This window comes from Ambystoma mexicanum, chromosome 9 (genome assembly GCF_040938575.1).
Source record: "Ambystoma mexicanum isolate Mex_15411 chromosome 9, UKY_AmexF1_1, whole genome shotgun sequence".
NCBI lineage: Eukaryota > Metazoa > Chordata > Amphibia > Caudata > Ambystomatidae > Ambystoma > Ambystoma mexicanum.
This window is the reverse complement of record NC_090931.1, coordinates 886677184-886689742: the sequence shown is the minus strand read 5'-3', so window position 1 is coordinate 886689742 and position 12559 is coordinate 886677184. Positions and strand designations below refer to the sequence as shown.

The window sequence follows — 12559 nt, the reverse complement described above, 5'->3', positions numbered from 1 at the left end:
TATCCTACCCTTTGTTAGACTAAGTCTAAAGTGATTGTTGAGGGAGCAAATACTCGACTATTTCTTTGCGAGGGACCTCAAGATTTTATCAAACCACTAGTGCTCGTATTAGTCCGCTTTCTAGTGAGGATGATAAGGTTGGAGGGAGAAAGAAAACCAAAACAATAATGTGTTAGCCACTAATCATTAGCAGGTTGGAGACAATAAATCAAAAACTCCATTTGGAGAAATAATCTAGTCCAAAGCATTCGTGCATTTTCTACAAAGTTGTATTAATAATTACAAAGTGCATAAGAACATTTCTGTCGATTACATAGGTTCAGAAACAGACACAGTCATTCAACTTGATGGTTCTTTGGCTACAAGAAAGTAAGTGGGAAAATTGTAGACATTTTTAAAAACATATTCAACAACATGACAAACTGAAATTCAAATATCAACAAAAGTTCTTCTACACATGATAAAGGAAAACTTTTTTCAGAGGAAAGAGGAAACTAAAAAAGTTGTTGCCCCTAGGTGTGAGGGAAATACTTTTCTCTTTTTATCAAGTTCTTTCCCTTTGAGACAGTTCCTTTTGTCCTGATCTAAGTTCAGGGCTTCAATGTTGCCCTATCAACGGGTCTCTATGTAGTAAAAGAATTCTTTGCCAACGTGATGCTTGGCAAGCTTCTCAAGCAGTTCACGTTTCGGTGGTCTTTTCAGCGTGCGCCTACATCCGCCTTCATCAGGGCATGTTTGTTCAAGACCCCATCAAGGTAGTTAACCAAGAGGCCATTCCTGACGGTTACACCATATCTAGGCAGGATCGAGAAGGCTCCCGCGGAGGTGGAATCGCCATTATATCCAAAATAAACTTATCACTACGCCTAGTCCCTACCACAACTATGCAATCCTGTGAAACTCTCACTGCCAAAATTTGCATAAACAACACCCAAACTCTTTCTATTCACCTAATTTACAGACCACCGGGTCCACTTGGAACCTTCGAGGAGGACCTGCACAGTCTACTATCCAACAATACCAAAACTACTTCCCAATTGCTGATATTAGGGGACTTTAACCTTGGCTTCAATGACCAAGCAGATGCCCATGCTGCCACTATTGCCAATAACCTTCACACCTTAGGACTTACCCAAAAAGTCAGCTCCCCCACACATGCAAAGGGTAGAATACTTGACTGGGTCGCTGATTCCAACTGCTCAGCCATAGTATCCTCTATTACGCCCCTCTCCTGGGCAGACCACTCCTTGGTGTCCTTTAATTTACTAACTACCAAACCACCCAGCCCTGACCCACAGGCAGCTCCACCATGCCCTACAAGAAACAAAAAGAATATTACAGCAGATAATATTATTCCCCTGATCCTTCCTACCTTAAATGCACTGCCAGACAACCTTGACCCTAGTGCACTGGTCAATGAATTCAACAACATCATGCGCACCACTATGGACAAAGTCGCCCCTCTCAGAATGAGAAAAAGCAAACCCAAGGCACATTTAAACAAGTGGTACACACCAGAACTTAAGGCCTTGCGCCTAAACAAAAGAAAATGCGTATCTAACTGGAAACTATGTCCAACCGAAGAGAATAAAGCTAATTTAACTAATATCTCTCGGCATTATAAAAATGAAATTTGTCTAGCGAAAAGTAATTCCTACAATGCTCGCATTGCCAATGCCAATTCAAGTATGAAGGAACTTTTCTCCATCTTGAAAGAACTCGAGTCCCCCATTGCCACACCAGATACCTGCATTAAAGACCAGACCTGGTGTACAGATAACCAAACAGCCCTAGCAGATAAAATCACTACACTGCAAAATAAAATCCAACTAAAAAAAGACTCCCTAAACCTCATAAACAAGCCGCCACCTAACAACACCATCAACAACCCAACCAACAAATTCTCCTTCACTAAAACTACCATCTTAGAGGTAGAGAAAATGATCCTTTCCCTCAAACCGTCGAACTGCAAAGATGACATCTGCCCAGCACAACTAATAAAAGACGCTGCCAGAGACCTTTCACCGTTCATTTCAAAATTGATCAACTCCTCCTTCGCCACAGGTAATATCCCGGTGAACCTAAAACAATCATGGGTGCTCCCTCTTCTCAAGAAGCAGACTCTTGACCCCCTCATTCCCACTAATTATAGGCCCATCACTACCGTACCTTTCCTATTGAAGATACTAGACAAGGTTGCCTATACACAAATTCAAAGACACCTTGAATCAAACAATCTACTGGGAGCCAGACAATCTGGCTTCCGCCCACTCCACGGTACTGAAACTGCACTCATTGATCTAAAGACCGAAATAGACGAACTGAGAGACCAAGGTAAAACGGCACTCCTCCTCTTACTTGATCTCTCAGCTGCTTTCGATCTGGTGGATCACAGGGTCCTCTGCAAACACTTGGACACTGCTGCACACTTCTCCACACATGCCACCAAATGGATTGAATCCTTTCTGAGTGAGAGAACAATGAGAGTCTTCTCCCCCTCGGCAGCAGCCGACCCTCTTCCAATCACGTGCAGCGTCCCTCAAGGCTCCTGTGTTTCACCATCCCTGTACAACATATTCACTAAACCCCTCTTCGATGATCTGGACCTTCTAGGTATCACCTACACTAACTATGCAGATGATACACAGATTCTCCTCCCACTTTCTGGGGATCACAGCGAGGACGGGGAGTTGGTGAATAGGGTGTACCTCATTATTCAGGCATGGATGGCATCACATGGCCTCTGCCTGAATGATGATGAGACTGAGCTGATCATTCTGGGCACACAGGCCAATATCAAGAAACTAGGCAAGGACTACTCCACGTTTAACATAGATGGCAACATCATCAAGATTTCGAGTGCAGTAAAAACACTAGGCTTCTATCTCGACTCCACCATGTCTTGTGCCAAACAAGTTAACTCCTTAGCCTCATGACAGCCTATACCTGCAAATTAATAAGAGCAGGTAAACCCCTCTTATCTAATAACAGTTGCATGATCCTAGCGAGAGCCTTAATACTATCACGACTCGATTACTGAAATGCCCTTTACAGTGGCGCTAACAAAACTATCACCAAAAGACTACAAATCCTACAAAACAACGCCCTTAGAGCCGCCTTAGGTATAAACAAAAGGGAACATATCTCCTCCACTAGACAACAAAACAAATGGCTCTCTACCAACAATAAAATTCACCTAAAAATGCTTTCCCTGACGCATAAAGCCCTCAATAACTCTGCCCCCACTTACCTGATGGACAAAATAAAAAGAAAAATCTCTAGCAGACCTACAAGAACTCCCAACTCCAACTGTCTGGAAATTCCAAGATTTAAACGTGCCAAAATTGGCGGCACTAGCTTAACTGTGCTAGCCGCTAAATGGTGGAATGCCCTGCCACATAACCTTAGATGAGATCAACCTTCCCCTCAATTTAGAACGAATCTTATCAAACACCTCAATGACAACAACACGTAAGGACTGAAAGACTTTAATTTGTGTTATGTTACTTACCTGAATGTATATATGTATCATCAAAGTTTTACCACTATCGTAAATTTTAATTATGCAACATTGTAATTTGAATTTGCTGTAACACTGTAATTTCTACGCAACATTGTAAGCTTCGCATATTCTGTTCACTGCGCCCGGTTACTCTGGGGTCTGGCGCGCAATACAAATAAATAAACAAACAAACAAACTTCTAGTGTTTTTCCATTACACCTCAACAGGAGCTTGCCTCACGTTCATTTTATCTTCTCGAAAAGATAACCATTTTGTTGGCTGCCCCAACCCTTGGCACTGGGCCAGACAACCTTTCTCGAATCTTCCCTTATCGTCAGCTGTTTTCTTCTACTGCGCCACACTTTCAGTCATCCTCTTCATGGGGTACTAGTTTGCTAAAACACGGCATGGAACATCCAGATTCTATATACAAATGTATAATGGCGGCACTGCCTATTCAGTACGTATAGCCAGCCTTATGATGACTTAGTCTACTTGTGTTTCAGCATCAAGATACCTAGCATTTTCCTCAGTGCTCTCTGCACGTGCAATTTTCATTCCGCACATGAAATGTTGTTCAATTCTTCACTTCGCCATCAGATTCTATAAAGTCTATAGACACTCTTCATTGGGATCTCCTTTGGGTGCATCATTTCTGCTTCATGTGACGTCACCAGTCTTCTCTTTCATTCATCTTCACACTTCTTCCAGAACCTTCTTTAAAAGACAATAATTTCTCCACGGGTACATCATATAGGGTTTTCTCAATGGATGCCTTGTTTCAAGGATTCTTTGCGGTATAGGGACCATTATTGTTGTTGTGCATTTCGCAATTTCCGGTTTCCAACATATAGGAAGAATGGGGCGGGACATACGGTAGAGGCATTTGGCTCCTCCTCTACACTTACATCAGTGAACCTGTCAAATTTTGATTGCAGACACGCCACCACAACCCAATACATTTTCACTGTGCCATGACCCTTATAGTGAAAGTTAAAAGATCTAAATGAATCAAGAATTCTAGATAGTTTACCAAACAGAATGTCTTTCTTGACAACAAGAACACTGTGTAGCCGACACCAAGGGGACGTTGGGAAGCGCAGGGGGGAACAAGGCAGGAGTTTATCTGGGTAGAAGTACGAGCCCGAAGGTGGAAATTGGAGGTGGCACAGGAAAAGAGTCAGGGATAAGAGTAGGAGGAAGATTTAGCATGCCACACAAAACTAGCACTGGCAATGCCAACAGTTTGGGCTTTCGTGTAGGCATCGATAGGCACTTGCCAGGCACAGCCGTAGAGGTATTAACTACCCATTGATGGTAGCAAGTGCAAAATGGTGGGAGTACCTGGACATCTAATAGCAGTGCCTGGCAAAAGCTTAAAACCTATGCACAAGCTACAAATGTTGGCTTTGCCAATGCTTGTTTTAAATAGGACTTCAGTGGCTTTGCCAGTGCTTGTTTTTAACAGGAATTCAGCAGCGGAAACACAGAGTGCGTATAAATCGAGAGACTGAAAAGCAGTCCTGATAAGACATTTTTATTACACCAGTTACTTGTTTACAACTTCAATTAAGTCATTAACTCTCAGAAGTCGGCTTTGAACAAACACTGGCAGGTACATTGAATGCAAAGCCTGATGGTAGGGGTTGATTATAGCGAGGTCAAAGAGTTCCCATGAGGAGGTGTATTGGGCATGCAGAGGTAGGAATGGGTGGAATGGCCATAGGGATTAGCATGGCCATGTGCAGGCAATTTGTGGGCGCATATATCCAAACAACACCTACAGACTATGTGCCCCTCCTCATATGCCATTACTCCCTATCTGTATTCCAATGCAATAGTTTTGGCTTATAGGTGTCGCAAGCGACCCCGAATAGCCCAAACTAAAAAGATGCAGAAGAGTATGGAACATTTATACATTTATCTACGGGCATTCCAAAAGCACACCAGAAGAATTCAGTAGGAACAAAAAGTATTTCCTTTTCCGGGTAACCCCTTGTAAAAGAAACAAGCAATATTACAACGGTGAAAGCACACGGCAGTGATCTCTAGCGCACGAGGAAAAAATATTCCACTGTATTAAAAGGCAGAAAGAACAGGATATCCTCGTGAAACCAGTGACAGTGCTGAATTCATATTAAATAAAAGTATGAGTAGCACTGCATTAATAAAACAAAAGTACCTTTCCATATTGTCCATGGCTGGCAAGTGTGACTATGCCAAGTGCAACGTGAACTAGTTTGTCCTGGCTCCTTGCCAACAGTGCATTCATGCTGGGAGCAGGATCATTCCTGTTATGTGAGGATAACTAAACTACAAGTCCCAGAGTGCACTGGCTGTTCCTTGCTTCAGAGGGTGAAATCCTTGGATAAAGATTTGCGTAGAATGCAGACGAACACAGCGAAAGTGATAATGAGGTACTGGTAAGCGGCGAGCATTCAGGGTGAAAAACATTCGTCTGGTATTAGCACCTGGCGTGCATACTTGAGCCAATCAGCTCCTTCCAAATTCGTGCTAAATGAATAATCTCAGTCCCCGTTCAAAGCGAGCTGAGTGCCTTCTCCCCTCTCTCTAACGGCCACCCTGCCCCAACTCTTCCTGCAACCTACCCTGTCCACCCCTCCATCTCCCACTGCACTTACAAATCTGCTGCTGCCGCTCTCCAGCTGCTGCTCACCTGCTCGAAACATGGCCGTTAGGGGAGGCCGTTAGGGGAATGGAGAAGGGACAACTGATAGTTCCATTTTCCTGTCGCCTAGTTGCCATTGTCTTTTGCAGTCCTAACCTGTGCTGCAGCTACCACACCGTTTCACAACTTCAGACCTAAAACGTTGCCAAGGTCTCTAACTTGGGCTACGGGTTTTACTGGGCAGTGAAGACCACGAGAAAGGATATTAATGCTTAAGTGACTCTTTAATGTCCACTCAAATGTCTGTATTCTGGCACATTCTGAATGCATTGGAATAGTGACGTCCCACTTTCTTACTTGTTGAACCATTGTGGTGCTTTGGCGATGAAACACTTCTGAATTTTACAACATTCTTCACTTTTTTTCCTCCTCAGGAATTTGAAAAGTTGGTGAACGACTCGGGCGATCATGGATTAGTGATCTTCTCTCTGGGGTCCATGGTGTCTGAGATCCCCATGAAGAAAGCAATGCTCATTGCAGAAGCCCTGGGAACAGTACCTCAGATGGTGAGGAAGAACCCCCTACACCACCGTGCCCCTTGCTGCACCCCCTGTGGTCATTGAACAGGAACTTGCTTAACATGTCCTAGCTTGTATGCCAGCCCTGTGTAAGCCATTGAGCCTCACTTCCCCCTCTGTGAGCCCATCAGTTAAATGACTTAAGCAACTAGCTACTCCTGCCCCACTTCTCCACTCGCTGCTGTGAGTGCCTGCCCCTCTTAATTTGAAAACGTCTCTTTTTCCCTATTAAACATGAGGGTGAACTGCCTCAGTTTCAAATGAAATGCAAGTTAGTTAAGTGCTATGGGTAAAAGGTGTCAGGCACAGTGCTGGCTGCGAAAGACTTCCAGGAAGTAGCAGGCAGTGATCACATCATTGGTGGCAGAAGGTGCTAGGGAGCAGGCACTGAATTGATTACAGAAGAGTTACACGAGGTAGTTCTCAGCAGGCCTAACACTTGTTGCAGCAGAAAGCATGCACAGAGCTGGTGGCAGATGTGAAAGCCATTTTGAGCGTCATAATCTGCAGAAGGCAGCGGTTCCCACATTGACTGCAGAAGCTTGTGCTGTCTGCATTGGTTGCAGCAGATAAAGCGCAGCAGGATCAACAATGATTGCACTGACTGCCGAGATAATGATAAAATTGTGTAATTTATAGAGGGATTATTTCCAAACACCTTTGTATGGAACATTTTTATATGCAATTACTATTTAGCAAAAGTGTCCTGTTGGCCCTGTTGGCATGAGCAGGCATCCTATCAGCTGTAACACGTAATGAAGGTGTATTGGGCATAGCCAGTGCTGAGGGAGAATCAATGGACGTAGCAATTGTGGCAAGGGCTCCACTCAGTGTAGTGCTGGGGCCTGCAACCTGAGGCTCTCCAGATGTTTTGGAATATGACACCCAGCTCCTCTCACCACTGACTATGATGGCTAGGACTGATGAAAGCTGTAGCCCAAAACATCTGACAAACCAAAGATGGTAGACCCTGGTGTTGTAAATGCAGCAGGCACTTCATTGACTGAATTAAGTGAATCAGGTTTTCTCTTGGGCTTCAAAAGCGACAGTAGGTTCAGCAGGTGCTCAGTCTGTTAGACCGTAACAAACGTAGCGAGTACTGACCTGCAGAGGCGTGCTCTTTTGGCTTACTGCACAAAAACCCAGACTCATTTAAAAGTGGAAAAGGTCGCTTTAATGTGACAGGCCAAAGCTTACAATCACAACGCATTAACTGGCTCCATGGCCTAACAAACTAAATAGCTATTTGAACAATCAATTAAATAACTTAAACATTTCCCATTTTCCCCCAACAATTAAATAATTAAATAACCCATTTCCTCCCTAATGATCCCTTGGATCCTACCGAATCCTTGCCCCTTTTCCAGGCGTCCCGCTTTCTCCCCAGTGCAAAAGTAGAAGAGGTATATAAAACCATTGATATCTGGATGCAGAAGCATTGGATGTGCCTCAACAACAGCAAGACTGAGCTCATGATTTTTGGAGCTCAGCATGCCAGAATCAAACTAGGCGATCAATACGAGGCTTTTAGCATAAAAGATGCCAAAATTCCAGTACTACCCCAAGTTAAAACACTTGGGATGGTGGTAGAAGCCTCAGTAGGGGCCGAATCGCAAGTCAACTATCTACACAAAAATAATTCTTATTACTTGCGCCTGCTGAGAGCCATCAGACCCTACTTAAGTGAAGCAAATGCGGCTAACATCGCAAGAGCGGTCATTCTACCCCGTCTTGACTATGGAAATGCACTATTAGTGGGGGCCACCAAGAAAGAGTTGCATCGTTGTCAGGTCATCCAAAATGAGGCAGTCCGTATTGTTAAGGAAATCAAATTTGGAAACCATATTTCGGAGGCAAGGAAAGATCTTCACTGGCTCAGAATCGAAGAAAGAGTCCACTTTAAGGCCATGATGATCGTGCATAGATGCCTATTTGGCACGGCGCCAGGATACCTAAAAAAGAAATTCGCACCTTATACACCTAAAAGAAACCTGAGATCAGCCGACACAGGCCTCTTGGCCATCCCCAGGGTGAAACGAGCAGCAGGGGGGGGCCGAGCCTTCCCATTTATGGCAGCCAAATTTTGGAACAACCTCCCAGGGAATCTTAGAGTAGAAGGAAATTACGGCAATTTCAGGAAACTTCTAAAAACATACCTCTTCCAATAACCCCCAGTGATTTCAGAACCTCTCACTGGTATCTCGACCCTTCCGGCGTTCGACAAGACTCCTTTCTCAGATGTTCTCCGCGCCCTGATGCCTGCGGGCTGTCGGCGCGTTATAAACACATAGACATAGACATAGACATAGGGGCCATGCCCCTCCAGGCTCAATACCTGATCCCCCGGGGTGACCTGCTTGTGCAAACAGCGCCACCCCCTCCTTTCCCGTATCATTCCCCCATTGTGCTTCCCCCCCCCCACATCAAAAGGGGCCATGCCCCCGGCGCCCCGGCCACCTTTGACCCCCCGAACTCCCCTCTACACCAAACTCCTCTTACCTATGACCTGCAGCCAGCCTGACCTGCCACATCAGCAACAATATTACGCACACCTTCCCCGATGCCCTGACCTGTCACACCAAGCTACCATCCCTACCCTCTTAAACGCCCCCTAAACCATAAACCCCCCCCTCCTCCTCATAATCCACTGACGAACGACCCCCCCCCATTACATAACCAACTTCCTTAAACAAAATGAAGGGGTGGGAGGGCGGGACAATCGCCAAGTCCTAACCGTCGCCTGCCTCCCGAACCTTCCCTGAGCCCTTAAGTACCCCGGGAGGGGCGCTCTACCCCCCACGGCCACTCGCTGGCCGAGTGCAGCGCCAAAATACTCCCCGGGGGGAAACGCTTCGCGTTCCCCCCGGGCCCCCCCTTTTGGCTTACTGCACAAAAACCCAGACTCATTTAAAAGTGGAAAAGGTCGCTTTAATGTGACAGGCCAAAGCTTACAATCACAACGCATTAACTGGCTCCATGGCCTAACAAACTAAATAGCTATTTGAACAATCAATTAAATAACTTAAACATTTCCCATTTTCCCCCAACAATTAAATAATGAAATAACCCATTTCCTCCCTAATGATCCCTTGGATCCTACCGAATCCTTGCCCCTTTTCCAGGCGTCCCGCTTTCTCCCCAGGGGCCATGCCCCTCCAGGATCAATACCTGATCCCCCGGGGTGACCTGCTTGGGCAAACAGCGCCACCCCCTCCTTTCCCGTGTCATTCCCCCATTGTGCTTCCCCCCCCCCACATCAAAAGGGGCCATGCCCCCGGCACCAGAAAAACCCTCCCCCGAGGAGTTCTTTCTGCCCCCAAACCCCCCCCCTTTTTCTACCTCAAACTTTTCACCCAGTCTCCCAGCCACGAACTCAAGTCCGCAAGGTAGTAACTGTTCCCGTATATGGACAAGTGTACCCCATCCCCTCTAAAAACAAGAAACCCCTCGTATGTTATCTCCTTATGGTCCATGACCCTCACTTTCACTGATGCACAGAATTTCTCCATTTCCCTGTTTATCCCCTTCCTAGCCCGCTCTATCGCTCCCTCATTCCTTGCACCCCTCCAAACTCTTCTCGGCAACAACTTTGTCCACACCACCACCGTTTGAGGCCACATATCCCTAACCCAACCTAAGTCCCTCTTCATCTTTCTCAGCAGAGCCACCCCCGTATCCCTAACCAGGTCATTCTCCCCAGCATGCAGCATCACCACCGGAGGAACTCCAAAACGCTCTCTCATTCCTGCCAATATGGGCAGCAGCTGATCCCAACGCAGGCCCCCCAAACCATGCCACCTTACCACCACTTCTTTATAACTGCACCCCAGCTGTCTACCAAACACCCTTTTCTCCGCCTCTTTGCCAGCCCACTTCACAACTGAATGTCCAACAATCCAAACTTGCGCCAACTCCCCCTTTCTTTGCGCAGCATCTGAAACAAAAATTACACAAATTACTGACAAGTCATCTTATTACAAAACAAAAACAGCTTGCCCCCCAAGTCCTCCACTAACTGTCTTCAGCAATCCCCTTTCCCAAACTCCCTAACGTAACCCTTGTATTTACCCGATCTCCAACGCCCCAAGCTTTTCACCCGTTCTTCAGAAAAACCCAGTCTGCTACCTTCAGATGCTGCGCCCATCCTAAAAGAATGAGTCCCAAACTCCTCCCCCTTTTCTCCTACCCTGCCCAGCGCCTTACGCAGTACCCCCAAAACCTGCGCTGCTGTAACCGGGGATCCATCCGCATGCTGGAAAACCAAAGCTGAGTTAAACCCACAGCGCTCCTTCCATACCTTACCCACCTTAATTGGGCATAGAGCCTCGCTCCCTCGACCTAGCCGGACCCAAGAGCCCTTTCCCTTCTGATCCGTCTTTGACTTTTTAATCTTGATGTCTAGACCTTCCTCTGTAATCTGCACATCATCCCACTGCAGCCCCCCTAGCCCCCCTTTTCCCCCTACCAACTCAGAAACCCTAAAGGCCCCAAAAAATAACCATGTAAAACAAGCTGCAAACAATTCCACTTCCCATACCGACCAGCAAACTCCCCCCAAAACCTCAACCAAACTCTTCAGTAATTCCGCCGATATCGGCCTCCTCCTATCTTTGTCCCTCTTAATCTCTCTTGCCCATCCTTCCAACATCCTACTTGCCATCTCCCCCCCACTTGGTTGAAAACCCCAAAACCATTTTCCGTAAAAAGAGATCCCTGCTAGTTTTCCTGTTATCGTCGCCCTTGACCAGCCCCTGTCAATGCACCTCAGTATGAAATTAATCACGTCATCCCTCCTCCGCTCTTCCGCATCCCATCTACCCCTCCAACTACTAGCTCCTCCTCTAATAAAATCCTCCCAGGCCCTCCTGTATGACTTCTTGGATGCCGCGGCCAATGAACCCTCCACCAGTCCAGCGCTCTCATCCTCCTATCTTCCACAGCTCCTTCGGAATCTGCCGCCCCTCCCGATCTGCCTCTGGAGCCAATCCACGGAATCTCTGCCATTGAAAACGAGATAATGCATCAGCGATGCCATTATCCTTCCCTGGCACATATGTTGCTTTAAACACCACATTCCATTCCATGCAACGCAGGACAAATTCTCTCATCAGCCTTGCCACCCTCTGATCCCTCGCTGACTGCCTGTTCACCACATGGACCACGCACTCGTTGTCTACATTGAAATTCACCCTCTTATTTCGCAGCTCCTTCCCCCACAACTCCAATGCAACTAGTAATGGAAAAAACTCCAGGAACGCTATGCTTCTCGCTTCCTTCAACCATCTCTCCGGCCATTTTTCAGCACACCATTTTCCCCCCTAAAACACTCCAAAGCCACCGGCCCCCGCTGCATCCGAGAGAATCTGAACTTCCCAAGTCACTGGATCTCCCTGCAACCACATAGACGTTCCATTGAAACTCTCCAAAAAACGCAACCAAATCCTGCAATCCTCCCTCACTGCCCCCGATATTCTTATCCAGTGATGTGGGCACTTCGCTCCCGCCATGGCCCTTGCCATATTTCTGCAAAACGTTCTCCCCGGGGCCACCACCTTACATGCAAAGTTCAGATGTCCCACCAATCTCTGCATCTCTACCAGCATCATTTTCTTGGCCCCTACTGTTTTTTCCAACAGTGCCACCAATTTGCTCACCTTGTCGTGCGGCAAGCGTGAGGTCATGGCCACTGAATCCAACTCAATTCCCAGGAATGTTAACACCACTGCCGGCCTTCCGTCTTGTCTTTGGCTAATGGTACCCCCAGCTCCTCCATCAAGTCTTGAAACAACTTTAGCATTCTTCTGCAATCCTCCTCCCTTTTTGCCCCGCTAATGAACAGAAAGTCATCCA

General features: G+C 46.4%; 1 protein-coding gene across 8 annotated transcripts in view; it reads left to right on the top strand.

Moving 5' to 3' along the window:
* LOC138488740 (UDP-glucuronosyltransferase 1A1-like) overlaps window positions 1–12559 on the top strand; it is a 428922-nt gene that overhangs the window by 391974 nt on the left and 24389 nt on the right. For all 8 annotated transcript variants that reach the window (XM_069615999.1, XM_069616006.1, XM_069616000.1 and 5 more), the window contains exon 2: window positions 6566–6697. In XM_069615999.1, coding sequence (XP_069472100.1) covers window positions 6566–6697 — 132 coding nt within the window. The remainder of the gene's footprint in view (window positions 1–6565; window positions 6698–12559) is intronic.